Genomic DNA, 18824 nt, shown 5'->3' on the forward strand with positions numbered 1-18824 from the left:
TATAAGAACCCTCCTCCTTGCTTTTGACCTTGCCAGTGATGGCTTTAGGCTATGTGCCCACGATGCAGAAATGCTCCGGATTTTTTCCTGAGCGTTTCTGCATCTCCCTGGCAGAAAAAATGCATGCGGATTGTACATGCGGATTGTACATGCGGATTGTACATGCGTTTTTCCTGCCAGGGACATGCGGATGTGAAGCGTTCTTCACATGCATTTCCGCATGAGGGTTGACAAGTGCTTTCCAAGCGATTTTAGCATCACTTGGAAAGTGCTTGACAACTTGGTCACACTATATAAATCCATGCAAACAGCATGGATTTTATATAGTGTGACCGAAAGAATGTTAAAAAATAAATCTATACTTACCTTCCGATGGCCCCCGGAGTCTTTATTCGATGCGTCTCGGCTTGCCGGCAGCTCGCAGTACACTGAAAGGACCTGTCGACGTCAGCGGTCGCGTGACCCGTCACATGACTAAATGACTCAGCGCAGGTCTTTGAGTCCACCGCGATCTGCCGGCAAGCCAAGACAAGGACACCGGGGGCCATCAGAAGGTAAGTATAATATTTGTTTTTTATTTTATTCTTTTTTTTTACAGGTTTTATGGTACCTGGGTCCGGAGGAGAGTCTCCTCTTCTCCAGACCCGGGTACCATCCGCACATTGAAACGCATGTAATCCGCATGTACAGATCGAGTGATGCGGATTCCATGCGTTCCAATGCAAGTCAATGGCGGTGAAAACGCAGCGCTTCCGCAAAATAATTGGTAGTGCTGCGTTTTTTTTCCGCAATGATAACCCGCAGCGGAAATTTCCGCAGCATGTGCACAGAACATGGGGATTATCATTGGGGAACATGGCAGACCTTCTACAAAGTGTTTTTTAAGCGTTTCTGCAGCGGAATTGCGCTGCGGAAACGCTTAAAAAACGCATCGTGGGCACACAGCTTTACAACTACCTGGTTTGGGGTTGGAGGAGTGAGCAGAGTTTGGAGCAGGCGTTTGGAGGTGTATCAGGAGAAATCTGCGTGAAGTTAGTTTGGACGTTTGTCTCCTTATCCTTCTTCCCATTTAGTTTGCCTCCCATTCTCCTTCCCTATAATCCACTCATTTGCTTGTGAGTATTTTTGTATGATTGTGGTTTTCTTTTATGCCTGTCTGTTTCCCCTCTGTGTCTTTATGTTAGAGCAAGACTAGCAATTTTGCTATTCCACTCACTAGCCAGGGTGATACTCAGGGTAAGACGGGGATAGGAACGTGATCGTAGCACAGGGTGAAAGAACCCGTCTAGGGACGCTAGGGGAGCTCGCGATGGCGCAGGGGTGCCCCTTCCCTAGTGGTAGAGCTCCCTTTCCCATCTGTCTTGCTGTGCGCCATCTTGCTTCCATCAGAAGCATGACATTTTGCATTTTATCCATTTAAAGGGAACCTGTCACCATAAAAAAACGTATTAACCTGCAGGTTAATAGCGTTACTAACCAGCCTGGCACCCACACTTAACCGAACGCTGTGGGGAGAAAATGAATTTCATTACCCCCCCCCCTGCAGCGTTCCAGTATCAGTCACGGGGTGCGGCTCCGCCGCTGGTTCAGTCACCACTCTGAGAATACAGAGCAGCGGCTGTAACCGCTCCCCCAGCCCTAACACTGGATCTGCTGTGACTGAAACCGAACGCTGCCAGGAGGAATAAAGTTCATTTTCTCCCAGCAGCGTTCGGTTAAGTGTGTGCGTCGGGCAGGTTAGTAACGCTATTAACCAGCAGATTAACCCCCATATCTGCAGGTTAATATCATTTTTTCTGGTGCTTGTATGCATACAACTCCAGTCACCGATCCCTGTATGACTGTACATGCAGAGATAACTGTCAGTTACTGAGTAGCACCGCCCACTGGACTCACATACAAATGCTAAGCATTTCAAGGAATAAATTACAAGTTATACTGAAGCTTTTCTCACAAACCTATATATCATTCTGCTCTATACCATCTGTCCACAGATCGCATTGCAACTACAATCTGACAGGTTCCCTTTAAGTTCACTTGTACTACTGATCTATGAGAAACAAATAAAACAACATACCTACTGTATGTAAATGTATAAAATTCTTGTTCTGAATGCTGATCCAATTGATAGACACTCGGAATCAGGATGGAAAAATGTGTCCTTTAGAGCAGTGTTCCCCAACTCCAGTCCTCAAGGCCCACCAACAGCTCAGGTTTTCAGGATCTCCTTAGCATTGCACAGGTGATGGAATTATTGCCTGTGCAGGTGATGGAATTATCACCTGTGCAATACTAAGGAAATCCTGAAAACATGACCTGTTGGTGGGCCTTGAGGACTGGAGTTGGGGAACCCTGCTTTAGAGTAAACTTGATCATGTATTATGGTTGTACCTGTTCCCCATTACCTTTATCCTTTCCCGTCCTTCGGCTGAACCTGTCGAGCATGTGTCCTTTTTCAACCCTACTATGCAACTGTCAGTTACACCTTGAAATCGAAGCGGCAATCTGAATGCTGCTGTGGCTAACTGCACCACATTGCTTTAGCACTGCCTTTGATATTACGCCCCTCTTAATTCTATGCTGTTAAGTATAGTAACTATAAAATCAACAATTACTATCTTGGATATTCATGTACATTAGAACACTGACTTCCAGTCTTTGTTTCTTCTTTTATTTTTGCTCTTCCAAGATTTCCCATTTCTTATCATTTACCTATAATGTCATCATATAAACATTTTGTTACCACATGTGAAATAAGTGATGATTAATTAAATTCTACAACTGTGAGTGAGAAATGCTGAAAATGATGTGAACTGCTTCTTGAAAGCATTTCTGTGATGCTCATTTCTAGTAATACTTGATGAAAGTCAAGACCCCCTGTCAAATAATATTGTAAGAGGTAATCAAACTAGAATACTGAGTAGCTGGGGATGGATGGGAAGGTCATTAAAAGCACTTTAAGTCTTTTGTTAAACTCCTGCAGGGTTCAAAAAGTATTTTCTTATAGTAGAGTTCAAGGCTCCACAACATCGATCCTTTCACGTCACACTTTATCCAGTCTCCTGTCACGCACTGAAAAGTTCATTGTCTGAGTGGCTGGTGGCACCAAGGCTTGCGAGCGGGTCAAGATCTGCAAACATGTTTAGCCATGCCGACATGTCTGAATTTCCTGCCTTTGGGTCTGTAAGAAAAACAATACAAATGAACTGCAACTATGGGAAATGGGCAAACAATTGCAGGTTTCCTGCTGCTTGTGCTGTGTGGAACTTGTGCACATCCTAAGTCAAGGTAAAACATTTAACTGGAGACAGGAGAACCGAATTAGTCCTGTACTCACTGAAGCAGACGAGACGGCCCTGGTCATCAGCCTCACTTGTTATATTACAAAAAAAGAATACAGCAGCACTCTGGAAGCACCGAGATGTATGCATTATTAGGTTAGTATTAACCTTAACCGTTCAACAGTGTGTGAAAAATACTGGTTGGCTTGTGTAGAAATAAAAGCAGAAAAATGGAAATATACATAAAAGAAAATGTACATCTAGTCTTCTAGCAGATGATGTTCACATCATCTCTTATATTTATCTGCAATGAATGTTGAACCTATAGTCACCTGTATTCTTGAAGGGGTTTTCCCACAAACAAAGTAAATTTTAATCAATAGATCTAGGAATAAAAATAAATTCCACAACTGGATGTGTTAAAAAAAAAAAAGACGGATTTTGGCAAGACCTTACCTGTAAAATCCTTTTCAGCGAAGGAAAGAAGGGAGACACAGATCCATTACTAGTGGGTAGGCGGAGCCCCACAGGATAGTTCACCTCAGATTAGAAAAAGTGACGACCGGCCCCTCCAGCTTAGGCTCCTCCTACTCCCATATTCCTCAGTCCGTACACAAGCTAAGAAAGAGCAGATAACACCAGCGGAACAACACAACTCCTTCCAAAAATTCAGAAATGCGAGAGAACAGGTTATGCATATAACAGAAAAAACACACAGTCCTAGGCACTACTCACTGGACCTGACAACTGCGATGAGCTGGCAATGCTGGAACAGAGCCCTAGCGCGCCGACCCCAGCCCAGATGACCGCCATCAGAGAGGAGTCGCGCCGCATCTGGAAAAACAATAATGCACTTCTGCCCTGGGAGGGTGCTGTGTCTCCCTTCCTTCGCTGAAAAGGATTTTACAGGTAAGGTCTTACCAAAATCCGTCTTTCAGCAGCAGAAGGGAAGGAAGGGAGACACAGATCCATTACTAGTGGGACGTCCCAAAGCAGTCCAGAACTCAAGGGTGGGAAACAGTGGCAGAATCGCCAACACCCCAACAACTTAGGCAAGTGCGCAACAAGCGCCAAAAACGAGATAAAGGGATAACCTAAACCACCGCCGCCTGCAGGACCCTGCGTCCCAAGGCCGCATCGGCGGAAGCACTCACGTCCACTTTATAAAATTTTGTAAAAGTGTGAATGGAGCGCCAGGTAGCCGCCCGGCAGAGCTGCGCTGCCAAGGCCCCCTGACGAAAAGCCCACGACGAACCAACAGCTCTCGTGGAATGAGCTCGAACCTTAACCGGACAAGGCTCGCCCTTGAGCCGGTACGCCTCCAAGATAGCCGAACGTATCCACCGAGCTATAGTGTCCTTGGAAACCCGCTGACCACGCCGACGACCAGCAGGAATCACAAAAAGAGAGTCCGACTTCCGAAACCCTTGCGTGATTGTAAGATAGAACTTCAATGCCCGCACCAAATCCAACGAGTGCAAGGCCCGCTCCTTTGGACTCTTCGGTTTCGGACAGAGGGAGGGCAACACGATGTCCTGATTGACGTGGAAACGCGACACCACTTTAGGCATAAAATCGCAACGGGTACGAAGCACCATGCGATCTGAGTGGAAATCCAGAAAAGGGGGCGAGCAAGACAGTGCCGCCAACTCAGAAACCCTTCTCAAAGAGGTGACCGCCACCAGGAAGGCCACCTTCCAAGAAAGCAAGTAAAGCGTAGCTGAATCCATAGGCTCAAACGGCCCATGCTGAAGAGCCTCCAAGACTAGATTGAGCCGCCAAGGAGCCACAAACGCCCTCCGAGGTGGAAACTGACGTTCAACCCCGCGAAAAAACGAACGCACATCCCTGCGCGAGGCAATACCCTTTCGAAAAAGCACGGATAGTGCAGATACCTGACCCCGCAAGGTACCAACCGCCAGACCCTTGGACAAACCACATTGCAGAAAAGCCAAGAAGTTGGGAATGGAAAAAACCCTCGGGTTCCTTGACGATCCAGAACACCATGAATAGAAGGCCTCCCAAGTTCTGTGATAAATCCTAGTCGTAGCTGGACCTCTGGCCGCCCGCAAGGTGGCAATGACCTCGGCTGAAAACCCACGACGGGTCAAGATCACGGTCTCAAGTGCCACGCCGTTAAACGAAGTGACTTCAGGTCCGGATGGCGAATGGGCCCTTGGGTTAACAGGTCCGGGCGAAGAGGCAGTGGAAACGGAGGCGCCGCCAGAAGAGACACCAGCGTTGAATACCACGCCCTCCACGGCCAATCCGGCGCCACCAAAATCGCCGAAATTCGTTTGAGTTTGATCCGCCGGATCACCAGAGGAAGTAAGGATACCGGCGGAAACACGTAGATCAGCTCGAACTGGTCCCACGGGGCCACTAGAGCATCTACCGCCACAGCCTTCGAGTCCCTGTACCTGGACATGAACGTCGGAATCCTGGCGTTCAGCGTGGATGCCATCAAGTCCACTTGGGGAGTCCCCCAGTGGGAGCACAGCAGTGCAAAAACTTCCGGATGAAGACTCCATTCTCCGGGATCCACCTGCTCGCGACTGAGGAAGTCTGCCGTGATATTCAGCACTCCTGGGATGTGAATCGCGGAGATGGCTGGAACCCTGGACTCGGCCCATACCAGGATCCGAGAGACCTCCATCATGAGTCTGGAACTCCTCGACCCGCCCTGATGGTTGATATACCAGCAGACCGCTCAAAGGGACCGTCCAATGTCGGAGGCAGAGAAATATCGCTCTGAACTCCAGGATGTTGATCGGCAGAGACGACTCATCTGACGACCAGACCCCCTGAACCCAGAGATCGTTCCAAACCCCACCCCCCCAGCCAGTCAGGCCGGCATCGGTGGTAATGACCGACCACCATGGGAGGAGGAAGGATTTCCCCAGGGATAAAGCCTCCGGATGTAACCACCATCCAAGAGACTCTCGCACCCTGCGGGAGATACCGACACAGCGATCCAGCGAAGCCGGCGATCGATCCTAATGGGTCAGAATAAGATCTTGGAGACCCCGGGAATGAAATTGTGCAAACGGTACCGCTTCCATTGCCGCCACCATCAGACCCAGAAGGCGCATACACTTCCGAAGGGACATCGCCATCGCCGACATCATAGCCTGGACGTGGTGACGAAGGTTCGCTTGTTTGTTCGGAGGCAGGGACACCACTGCCCGTACCGTGTCGAAATGCATCCCCAAGAACAGGATTGACTGCGACGGCTCCAATGACAACTTCTTCCAATTGACCAGCCACCCGAAGTCCTCCAGGTGCTGAAGGGAGAGATAGCGAGCTGTCACCGCCTCCTCCGCTGTGGGCGACACAATTAACAGGTCGTCCAGGTAGGGGAGAATCGTAACTCCTTGCCTTCGAAGGAGCGCCATGAGCGGCGCCAGAATCTTTGTAAAAACCCTGGACGCCAAGGCCAACCCGAATGGTAGGGCCACAAACTGGTAATGGGTCTGACCTATGGCGAAACGCAGGAAGCGCTGGTGAGCCCTGCCGATAGGGACATGCAAATAGGCGTCGCGGATGTCGATCGACACCAAGAAATCGTACTGCGACAGGGCCGCCACGACAGAGCGAAGAGACTCCATACGGAATTTCCGGGTCCGGACATGAAAATTCAATTCTTTGAGGTCCAGAATGGGGCGAAACTTGTCCTCCTTTTTGGAGACCACAAAAAGGTTGGAGTAAAACGCCCTTCCCCGGTCCTCCGGCGGAACCGGAACCACCACACCCTGCTGCAGAAGAGAGTCGACCTCCCGCAGCAGTGCGGCAGCCAGCTTGGGCTCGGACGGGATGCGTGACTGACGAAACCTGTCCGGGGGTCGAGAATGAAACTCTATGAAATAGCCTGCCGACATAACCCGCGTCACCCAGGCGTCCGATACGTGGGACGCCCAAATCGACCCGAATTGTAGCAGACGACCTCCCACCCGAGAGCCCTCGAGTGGGTTCCTGGCGTCAGTCCGCCTTAGCGGGCTTTTTGTCAACCTCCCGTTTGTCCTTACGGAAATGTTGTTTCCAGGGTGTACGGGATTTCTGGGTGGTCTTCTTTCCGGAAGACGAGGGACGACCCGATCTCCAAGAGGGCTGACCGAACCGTCCCCTGGGCCGACGACCACTACCGGCACTTGACTTGCCAGACGTAGAAGCCGCTGCTTTCCGCTGCGGCAAAGCCGTATCCTTGGCCTTGGCCTTAGAAATCAGCTCCGTGAGGTCCGAACCAAAAAGCTGACTGCCCTTGTACGCCAGACTCAGCAAACCTTGTTTGGATACTGCGTCTCCAGTCCACTGTTTAAGCCACAGTGCTCTCCTGACTGTGACGGCTGAGGATTGATCCCTGGACAGAACCGAAGTAGTATCCAGCACTGCGTCCCTGCCATATCGGGCAGCCTCTTCCAACAGCTGGAAGAGCCTTTCCACCTCAGACAGCGGAGTCCCATCTTGCCACGCCGTCCGCAGCTGATCCAACCACCGCAGAGAAGCCTCACCAGCCCACATGGCCCCCAAGGCCGCTCGGAATCCATGACCCGCGGCCTCGTAGATGGACTTCACCTCTAACTCCGTCCTTCTGTCCAGCGGTTCCTGTAGACTCGCCTTCCCTTTAACAGGAAGCAAAGAAGATTTGCTCAGCTGAGACAATGGCACGTCCACTTCAGGAGAGGGGACCCAATTAGCGATCGTCTCCGTGGAGCAGGGATACAGGGCATCAAAAAACCGCATCCCCTGGAAGCGTTTATCCGGACACAGGCGTTCCTTCTCCACCGCCTCATTAAGTTCATCGTGCGCCGGCAGCGTCGAACGAGCCCGACGCAACTCCTGATACAGCCGGGCCGACTTGCCAGGGCGCCTCGTCACCTCTTCAGACAGCTGTAACGCTTCCCGCATAGCCCCAATAAAAGCGTCCACGCGGCCCGAAAGCGAAGCAGAGCGACCCTGCCGATCCTCTTCATCAGAATCGGAGATCTCACCAGCAGAGTCTGTCGGTGATTCCGAAGCCTCCGACGCACTGCGCGGAGGAGACAGCGCCACCTCGCTTCTTGCCTCGTGATGTCGGTTGGGACTTAGCTGATACCCAATGACCCAGGAGGTCAGACAGACTGTCAATGGAGCGTGTGAGCGCCTCCACTTTAACATCACTGAGAGCCCCGACCAGTGTCGGACCTGACGCCGTCGAAGACCCCGGCGTATCGGATACGCGTGACCGATCCTGAAGCGGACCGGGAGAGAGGTCCGTGCCCCCTGGTCCCTGAACCGACATGCCCCCACACAGTTGCGAGCATCGCGGATAAGGCGGTAATAACCCTTTATAATGGGTACAGTAACCGAGGATGTGTGATTCCGCTACCACAGCCTGTTCCTACGCAAAAAATCACCAAGCACTGAAGGGTTAAAACTCCTCCTTAGAGGGAGAAGAGCTACCCCAGCTGCCTGCAGAGCAAAAGTTAACCTAACAGACTAGGGTGATGCACCCTCTGATCCCAGAAGCATGCACATCCAGAAAGGGTTAACTGCCCTGATGAGGCCAGACCCCATTCAGAAGGGGTTAATGCTGCTGACCACGCAATACACCTTTGCCTTAAAAGGACAGAGGTGTGCAAGTCCCAGAGCCTCCTCAGCAGAGAGGTAGCAGCGCCGGATATAGCACACCCTGTCTGCCTTAACAGGCCAGCAGTAAGGTGCTCTGCGCTGCAATAGTGAGAAAAAGGAATCTTCTGCCTTAAAAGACAGGAGTGACTCACCAGCTGGCCGCGGTGACTGCTCTTCCCGGTTCTGGTGGTGTAGAGAGCGGGGAGCAGGGAGCAGGAGGCGCTGCACGAGGTAATGGATGCCGGCAGAAGGACCCGGAAGAAGAAGGGGCTGGGTCAGCTCCACTGCGCGCTTTCCGGGCGCTTCTTGCCTGAGGCTAAGATAACAGGCAGCAGAGAGGCGCGAAGCCACGCCCCCGTATACTAACGGAGCCCGCGGCTCCTCCGTCCCTGCTCCCCTGCTAGCAGAGAGTTACACAAACGCCGTATGCAGCGGTGATATCCTTTCTGCAAGGACAAAACAGCAGTCACCACTTGCAACAGTAACAGCGGCTGCCGCCGCAGCCGCTGAAGCACTCAGACCTTGAGAGCACTTACCCAGCTGAGCGCCACAGGGACCCCCAGGGATGTGTGGCGCCGTGGCCCTTTGCTCCCCCCCACGGCGGAGCGCGCAGGGACCCCACAGAAGCGGTGTGCGTCTCCGCCAGGGAGCGCCCTGTATCCCCCGGGGCCGGCAGGCTTCTGCGGGGTCCTCCTTAGGGGGTACGCAGATTTGCCAGGGGAGGGTCAGGGGTCACAGCAGCGCCGAGACCCCCTGAGACCTCTAGACCACGGGGGTCCAGGTCCGGAAATGATAAAATAAATTTTTTTTCTGAGGAGCTGCAAAGGCAGCGACTATCCTCTGCGACCTCAAATTTTAGACTGAAGGACATGGGAGTAGGAGGAGCCTAAGCTGGAGGGGCCGGTCATCACTTTTTTCTAATCTGAGGTGAACTATCCTGTGGGGCTCCGCCTACCCACTAGTAATGGATCTGTGTCTCCCTTCCTTCCCTTCTGCTGCTGAAAGTTCCTGTGTCAGACCATACAGGAACATGGTCTGATCATACCACATCTCCTGGGCAGGGGAGGAGGCAAAAGAGAATACAGACAGGCATGGTATCGCAGAAAGCAGTAGCTGCAAACCCATGCTGTCCTCCCCTGCCCAGGAGCTGTGGTATGATCAGACCATATTCCTGCACGGTCACACAGCCATTACACAGTACACAGCAGGGGCACATTGATAAGATTATCTCAGCACAGGAACATTTTTTTAACCACATCTAATTTTATAAATAATTTTTATTGAAAGCAAGGGCAAAACAATCGCAGTCAGAGGTGGCGACCGTGCCTGGGCCCATGTGGGTGAGGGACCTGCTGACACCAGCGCGAATTTGAACTGGATGTGCATCCTCGGATGCACATTCAGCTGAAGTATATTGAGGGGCAGGGGCTCCATTCGCTGTAATACATGCTGCCGGCCAATCAGAGGCCAGCAGCTGATGTCGGTGTGCACATGACTGGGGGTGCATGGCAGTGACATCATGCGCTCCCATTCATTGGACATTGAAGTCAGCTACCGGCTTCAGAAGCGGACAGTGGGGGAGCAGAGGGAAGGTGAGTAGAATCATTTTTTTCCTATGCATTAAAGAACATCGGTAGAATGGGGGACATATACCAGGATAGAGGACAGACAGACAGACATACATACATACATACATACATACATACATACATACATATATATATATAACACCAGGATGTGGCCCAGGATAAGGAACATATATACCAGGATGAGGGATATATATACCAAGATGGGGCCAGGATGAGGGACATATATACCAGGATGGGTGACATATATACTAGAAGGGGCCCAGGATGGGGGACATATATACCAGGATGGGGCCCAGGATGGTGGGATATATATACCAGGATGGGGGGACATATATACCAGGAAGGACCTCAGGATGGGGGACATTACTACATAATGGGGGGGGGGGGCTCATATGTCCTTATAGAATTTAGAATACTACAAAGGCCCATACAACTGACAAACAAGCAGGGGCAGGTGTGAGTGTGTGGCCAGGAAAACACAGGCACACATTTTGCACCAGTGCCCATCAATTTCTAGTTACGTCACGGATTCCAAGATCTATTAATTAAAATCTACTTTGTTGTTAGGGGAAAAATTCCTTTAAGGCACTTTACATGATAATCCGGCCATTTATCGGTCAGTTTAAAAATGCCCTTTATTCTGATCCACCAAATAATAATCTTGTTTGTATGTTTTAAGTCTCATGCCCCAAGTGTATTACAGTTTGGTACAACCTTTAACCGGTTCCCGACCGCCCACTGTAGATAAACGTCGGCGCTTGCTGGGCTCTGTACAGCGCCGACGTTTAAAAAAGGTGGGTGGTCCCGCAGCGCTCAGGACCCCCAGGGTCCTGCAAGCGCTGCGATTCCGGTGCAGAGCGTTAGCTCTGACAGGGGACATCATCGGGACCTGATTGGATCAGGTCCCAATGATGTTAACCCTTAGCTATGTTCTATATGCCGCGATCTATAGTGATCGCGACATATAAAAGATAGACAGAGGAGAGGGGGTCGTCTTACTTACCTCTCTGACGACCCCTGATACCTTCCAGGACCTGGCGTTGCTATGGCAGCTGGAGGTCACATGACCGCCTCCAGATCTGCCATATATGGTGTCCTGCCAGGCTCAGCCTGCAGCTGAAGCCTGGCAGGACACACTGACTGTGAAACAGTCAGCAAAGATCTCATGTAATGTAATACATGTCTATTACATTACATGAGATCAGTGATCAGAAAAATAAAAATTAATGTCCCATACTGGGACTAAGTAAAAATGTAAAAAAAAGTAAAAAAAAAATGTTTTTTTTAAAAAAAAAAAAATAACAAAATAAAATAAATAAAATATTAAACCAATAAATCCGTATATTTATGCAAAAACAAAAAAAGTACACATATTTGGTATCGCTGCGTCCGAAACAACCCGATCTATAAAACTGTCACACTAATTAACTCCTTCTATGCACACCGTAATAAAAATAAATAAAAAACGGAGCAAAAAAATATGCTTTTTCATCATATTGCCAAACAAAAAGTGGAAAAAAATGCGATCAAAAAGCAAAATGGAAATAAAAATGGTACCGCTGAAAACGTCATCTTGTTAAGCAAAAAAAAAGCCGCCATACAGCTCCATCAGCCGAAAAATAAAAAAGTTATAGCGCTCAGAATAAAGCAATGCAAAAAAAATATTTTTTCTATAAAATTGTTTTATTGTGTAAAAGCGCCAAAACATAAAAAAAAATACAGTAAGTGTAGTATCGCTGTAAACGTACTGACCCGAAGAATAACGCTGCCTGATCACTTTTACCACACGCAGAACGGCATAAAAAAAACCCTCAAAAAAACAATTCCTGAATTGTTGGCTTCTGTTAATTTTACCTCCCAAAAAACGGAATAGAAAGCGATCAAAAAATGTCACGTACCCAAAAAACGGTACCAATAAAAATGTCAACTCATCCCGCAAAAAACAAGCCATCACATGACTCTGTCAGCCGAAATATGGAAAAATTATAGCTCTCAAAATATGGCGATGCAAAAACTAGATTTTGCAAAAAAAAGCGTCTCTTAGTGTGTGACAGCTGTCAGTCATAAAAACCCGATATAAATCTGGTATCTCTGTAATCGCACCAACCCGAAGAATAAAGTAATCTCATCACTTATACCGCACGAGGAACGGCGTAAAAAATAAATAAAACCAATTCTTCACCTTCTACTGATTTGTTTATTATGTCTCCCAAAGATCGCAGTAAGGCTCTGCTCACATTTATCCTGCGCTCTGCGCTAAGAGCTTACACCAGAGTTTCCATGTAAATCTCTGAAATACGTGATTCAGACAGAAGCCATGACGGAAGATTCCCTGTAATGAGACAGATATAGGCCACTGTGGATGCCGTCTAGCCTGGGATCCCACGGTGTCATTTGTTTTAGGCGTGCATAAAAGTGCGGTTGGCCACAGTTTTGTGCACTTCTGAAAAAAAGGACACCGCTAAACAGAGGCCAGACGGAGTCCAGAGTAACTCTGCTGCCTCATTACAGTGAATGGATCCCGCAGGGGTTTCATCTGAATTACATCACTTGGAAATTTAGATGGAAACCCCGATGTAAATGCTCAGCCTAGAGCGCTGGATAAATGTTATGTAAAATGTTCCCAATAAAAGCTTCAACTTAGTCCTCAAAAAAAGCTAGTCCCAATTCAGGTCCGTCATCTGTTAAAAATATAAGGGACTTCCAAGTTACTGGTAGCAGAAAGGCTCTGGAAAAGCGAAATGGCCCTTGCCCCACAAAAGAAATTCAGAAAATTTTGTGCTCCCAAATCCAAATGCCTATTCTACAATAATTTGTTCTCCAATTGTCAAATAGCACTCCGTCCCCCCCAGATCTCGCCGTATGGCTGAGCAGTACGATACTGCCACATATGGGGTATTGCCACTTTTAGAAGAAATTGTGTGACACATTTCGGCACCATTTTTACCCATTGCCCTGTGTGAAAATGTAAAATCTGAGGGTAAAACATTTTTTTGTGGTAAAAATATAATTATGCTTTTTTCACTGCCCAATGGTATAAATTTAAAAATTAAAAAATACTCACTACTTCCCTAGATGAATTCCTTGAGAGGTGTAGTTTACAAAATGGGGTCACTTGTGGGGGTTTCTGCTGTTTCGGCATGTCAGCGACTCTTCAAATGTGACATGGTGTCTGCAACCTATCCCAGCCAACATAGCGCTCCTTTCTCTTCCGAACCCTGCCGTACGCCAAAGCAGTGGTTTTCCCCCACATATGGGGTATCGGCGTACTCAGGAGAAATTGCACAACAAATTTCATGGTGCAATTTCTCCTGTTACCCTTATGATAATGCAAAATTAGGGAATGAAAAACATTTTTTTGTGGGAAATATGTGAAAATTTTATTTTTATGGCTCAATATTATAAACTTCTGTGAAGCAGCTGGGGGTGCAAGGTGCTCACCACACATCTAGATAAGTTCCCTAAGGGGTCTAGTTTCCAAAATGGTGGCACTTGTGGGGGGTTTCCACTGTTTAGGCACATCAGGGGCTCTCCAAACGCAACATGGCGTCTGCTAATTATTCAGACAAATTTTACATTCAAAAAGTCAAATGGCGCTCCTTCCCTTCCGAACCCTGCAGTGCGCCCAAACAGTGGTTTTCCCTCACATATGGGGTATCAGCGCGCTCAAGAGAAATTGCACAAAAAATTTTGGGGTCCATTTTTTCCTGTTACCCCTGTGAAAAAAAAAATTGGGTCTAAAGTAACATTTTTGTGAAAAAAGTTAAATGTTAATTTTTTTCTTCCACATTCCAAAAATTCCTGTGAAGCACCTGAAGGGTTAATAAACTTCTTGAATGTGGTTTTGAGCACCTTGAGGGGTGCAGTTTTTAGAATGGTGTCACTTTTGGGTATTTTCTGTCATAAAGACCCCTCAAAGTGACTTCAAATATGATGTGGTCCCTAAAAAAATGTTTTGGTACATTTTGTTGGAAAAATGAGAAATCGCTGGTCAACTTTTAACCATTATAGCTGCCTAACAAAAGAAAATTTTGGTTCCAAAATTGTGCTGATGTAAAGTAGACATGTGGGAAATGTTATTTATTAACTATTTTGTGTGACATATCTCTCTGATTTAAGGGCATGAAAATTCAAAGTTTGAAAATTGCAAAATTTTCGCCAAATTTCCGATTTTTTCACAAATAAACGCAAGTGATATCGAAGAAATTTTACCACTATCATGAAGAACAATATGTCACGAAAAAACAATCTCAGAATCAGGGGGATCCGTTGAAGCGTTCCAGAGTAATTACCTCATAAAGTGACAGTGGTCAGAATTGAAAAAAATGGCCCGGTCACGAAGGCAAAAACAGGCTCTGGCGCGAAGTGGTTAAAGAGGTTTTCCACTACTGATTTAACCCCCTTTCATATGCCCGAACTCTTCCTAACACACACTTTTCTAATATACCTTTATTATCTGCCCTGCTCCTGTAGAAGGTATACTCGATAAACTGTAGTGTCCTGTAGAAATTTGAACTTACTATTGGATGAAGGATCAGGAGTTTTCTGAAGAGAACAGTCAGACGTGCTGCCATTTGATGACAAACCTGGAATGGTCCAGTCTAAAGTTAAAGCAGAAAATCAAAGAGTCAAAATAATAATAAAAAGAAAATGTTACCTGCTGTATGTTGTACTTATACGCATGTTACTGAATAAAAATATATACATTCATTTAGCATTATTTATTAATTTTTCTTCTTCAGCAGCATTTTTCTTTTATAAATATGTTAGGGTTGATGCCATACTGTGACACTGGAGCAGGAAACAAGGCTGCCCTATGACGCTGATCAAGCAGAGGCCTCTGAGCCGAAAAATTCCCTGAGCTCTTGAAACAGTGGGTGCAAAAGGTATTGAACATGGCATCAATTTTCTAAGTAAATAGATTTCTAAAGGTGCTATTGAAGCCGGGGAGCAAACAAGTGCAAGAAAGTCTTATGCGATAACAATGGATGGATTATTAGGGAGTACCGTATATACTCGAGTATAAGCCGATTTTTTTCAGCCCATTTTTTAGGCTGAAAAAGCCCCCTCGGCTTATACTCGGGTATATACTCGAGTATATACATAGTCCATTGGTGGATAGTGTGTGTGTGTGTGTGTGTGTGTGGGGGGGGGGGGTTGCGGCGGCGGAGGAGCAGAGCACAATCAGTAGCCGGCTGCTGCAGCTAACACGTGTGCCCTCTGCTAAAGGGAAATTAATATTCACCCTTCTCCAGCCCATGAGAGTGGAGAAGAGTGAATTTTCATTTCTTTAATGGCGTGCGCACACTGTCTGCAGCACGCAGCTCCCGCTGCGGCTCAGAGATCCTCTGTGCCCGCTATTAAAGCGAATGCATATTCACGCTTCTCCACGCCCATGGGCATGGAGAAGGGTGAATATGCATTCTCTTTAGTAGCAGGCACAGAAGAGAGCTGAGCCACAGCGGAAGCTGCGCACTGCTGACACTGTGCACACGCCATTAAAGAGCAGGGATATTCACTCTTCTCCACACACATAGTTCCGGCATGGAGAGGAGTGAATATCCCCGCAGCTCACCACGGCATCTGAGAGCGCATGGCAGTGACATCATGCGCTGCTCCGATGCGGAGGCGAGCTGCTGCTGGCAGAACAGGAGCAGCGCTGGAGCAGAGGGGAGGAAGGTGAGTATGAGTGTTTATTTTTTTTAATGTGTGCAGTGATAGGGGGGCCATACATACCAGGATTGTGATGAGGGGGCCATGCATACCAGGATTGGGTCAGAGGGGGCCATGCATATCAGGATTAGGGATGAGGGGGCCATACATATCAGGATTGGGGATGAGAGGGCCATGCATATCAGGATTAGGGATGAGGGGGCCATACATATCAGGATTGGGGATAAGGGGGCCATGCATATCAGGATTGGGGATGAGGGGGAGTCATGCATATCAGGATTGGGGATGAGGGGGAGCCATGCATACCAGGATTGGGGGATGAGAAGGCCATGCATACCAGGATTGGGGATGAGGGGGACCATGCATATCAGGATTGGGGATGAGGGGAGCCATGCATACCAGGATTGGGGATGAGGGGAGCCATGCATACCAGGATTGGGGATGAGTGGAGCCATGCATATCAGGAATGGGGATGAGGGGAGCCATGCAGACCAGGATTGGGGATGAGGGGAGCCATGCATACAAAGATTGGGGATGATGGGGCCATGCATACCAGGATTGGGGATGAGGGGAGCCATGCATATCAGGATTGGGGATGAGGGGAGCCATGCATACCAGGATTGGGGATGATGGGGTGCCATGCATACCAGGATTGGGGATGAGTGGGCAATACTTACCAAGATGGGGAAATTTACCAGTAGCAGCTGCATTTCCCACTCTAGGCTTATACTAGAGTTAATAAGTTTTCTCAGTTTTTTGTGGTAAAATTAGGTGCCTCAGCTTATATTCGGGTCAGCTTATACTCGAGTATACGGTACTTGCTCACATGGTGAGGTTGTGTGTTACACTCAATTTCAAGAATTTTGAAGTAGTCCGCTGCTGCAGATCCACGGGTCGCCAGACCAGAACTTGTGTGATTGGGGAGAATAGTGGAATTTTCCACGCTGCTGGTGGGTTAAAATGGAAAGGATCCAGAATACACGAGTGTGACACACAAGTTGACACACTTCTTCTTCAGGATATAACCACAAAGAAGTTTATTTAATACTTTGTATAAAAGCTTTTGTTGGTGATGACCGCTTTAAAATACCTCCTGTATGGAAAAATTTGTTGCATGCATTGCTCAGGTGTGATTTTGACCCATTCTTCCACACAAACATTCCTAAATCCTAAAGGTCCCGTGGGCTCCTTCTATGAACTTTAGTTCCTACCAGAAATTTTCAATTGGATTCAGGTCAGGTGATTCTGGGTCATTCTAGCAGCTTTATTTTCTTTCTCTGAAACCAATTGAGAGTTTCCTTGGCTGTGTGTTTGGCATCATTGTCTTGCTGAAATGTCTACCCTTGTTTCATCTTTATCATCCTGGTAGATGGCAGCAGATTTTTATCAAGAATGCCTAGGTACATTTGTCCATTCATCCTTCTTTTAATGATATGAAGTTTGCCAGTGCTTTATGCTTAAAAACACACCCACACCATGATGTTCCAACCTCCAAACTTCACTGTTGGTATGGTGTTTTTGGGGTGATAGGCAGTAACTTTTGGCTTCCAAGCATGGTGTGTATTATGGCATCCAAAGAGTTCAATTTTGTTCTCATATGACCAGACTATATTCTCTCAGTATTTCACAGGTTTCTCTAAATGTTGTTGAGCAAACTTTAAACATGCTTGAACATTCTTTTTGTTCAGCAATGGAGTCCTGTTTGATGACCATGCATACAGGCCATGGAGGTTGAGTGGATTACTTGTACTTTTCTTTGAAAAAATTGTACCTGCTGATTCCTGGCCTTTCTGTAGCTTTCCACAGGTGGTCCTTGGCTCTTGGACAACGCTTCTGATAATTCTTATTAAATCTCTGTCTAAAAATCTTGTGGGAAGCACCTGGTTGTGGCCAGTATATGGGGAAATAATGTTCCTTTCACTTTCGGATTATGGCCCCAACAGTGCTCACTGGAACCTTTAGTAGATTAGAAATTCTTCTGTAACCAATCAGTATGTTTTGCAACAATAAGGTTGCGAAGGTCTTGAGACAGCTCACTGGTTTTACCCATCAAGAAATGTTTCTTGTGTGGCACCTTGGTAATGAGACCCCTTTTTATAGGCCAGCTGATACTAATTTTTCACCAAGTGGTAGGATTGCTTTCTAATTACTGATAGATTTCAGCTGGTGTCATGACCTTCTATGGCTTTTTGTACCTCTCTTTCTTCACGTGTTCAATATTTTTTTCCTGTGTCATTTTTCAATATTACACATCACAATTTATGGCCATCTTATGTTTGATTTCTTTGCCTGTGTGGATTGGATGGGTTATTACCGACATCTGGTGAGAATTTCATCTCAATAGCACCTTTAGAAATATATTTACTTAGAAAATTGTTGACGTGTTCAATACTTATTTCACCCGCTGTATAGTCTAAAATTAATCTTGCTGAGACAGCACAGGTGTTCATTTCTGATATCTTCCATTTTTGGGCCTCGGATTGGGGTGAAGCTTTGATGTGGGAGTGGGTTAACATACTGCAAACACAGCAGCCTGGAGGAGGGCTCCTGCTACAGCCAGCTGCCTTACAGACAGAAAAGAGTCTGATATAAGATTTAGGAAGATGGAGCAAATTAATGATTTCCTAGTATAAATACAGAAAATTGCTGGATTTAGATATATTGAATACAATAA

At 47.3% G+C, this 18824-nt stretch overlaps 1 protein-coding gene across 3 annotated transcripts in view; it reads right to left on the reverse strand.

Moving 5' to 3' along the window:
- Positions 1–2421: 2421 nt before the first annotated feature.
- Positions 2422–18824, reverse strand: part of ICA1L (islet cell autoantigen 1 like) — a 62105-nt gene continuing 45702 nt past the window's right edge. Inside the window, exons 12-13 of one of the 3 annotated variants that reach the window (XM_073645610.1) lie at positions 14998–15078; positions 2422–3181 (exon numbers count right to left, since the gene is read on the reverse strand). In XM_073645610.1, the coding sequence (XP_073501711.1) occupies positions 3066–3181; positions 14998–15078 (197 nt within the window). In that variant the 3' untranslated portion in view covers positions 2422–3065. The remainder of the gene's footprint in view (positions 3182–14997; positions 15079–18824) is intronic. The other 2 variants (XM_073645609.1, XM_073645608.1) reach the window with 2 other exon arrangements.

This window comes from Phyllobates terribilis, unplaced genomic scaffold (genome assembly GCF_046119375.1).
Source record: "Phyllobates terribilis strain yellow unplaced genomic scaffold, ASM4611937v1 Scaffold_9__5_contigs__length_417890890, whole genome shotgun sequence".
Classification (NCBI taxonomy): Eukaryota; Metazoa; Chordata; class Amphibia; order Anura; family Dendrobatidae; genus Phyllobates; species Phyllobates terribilis.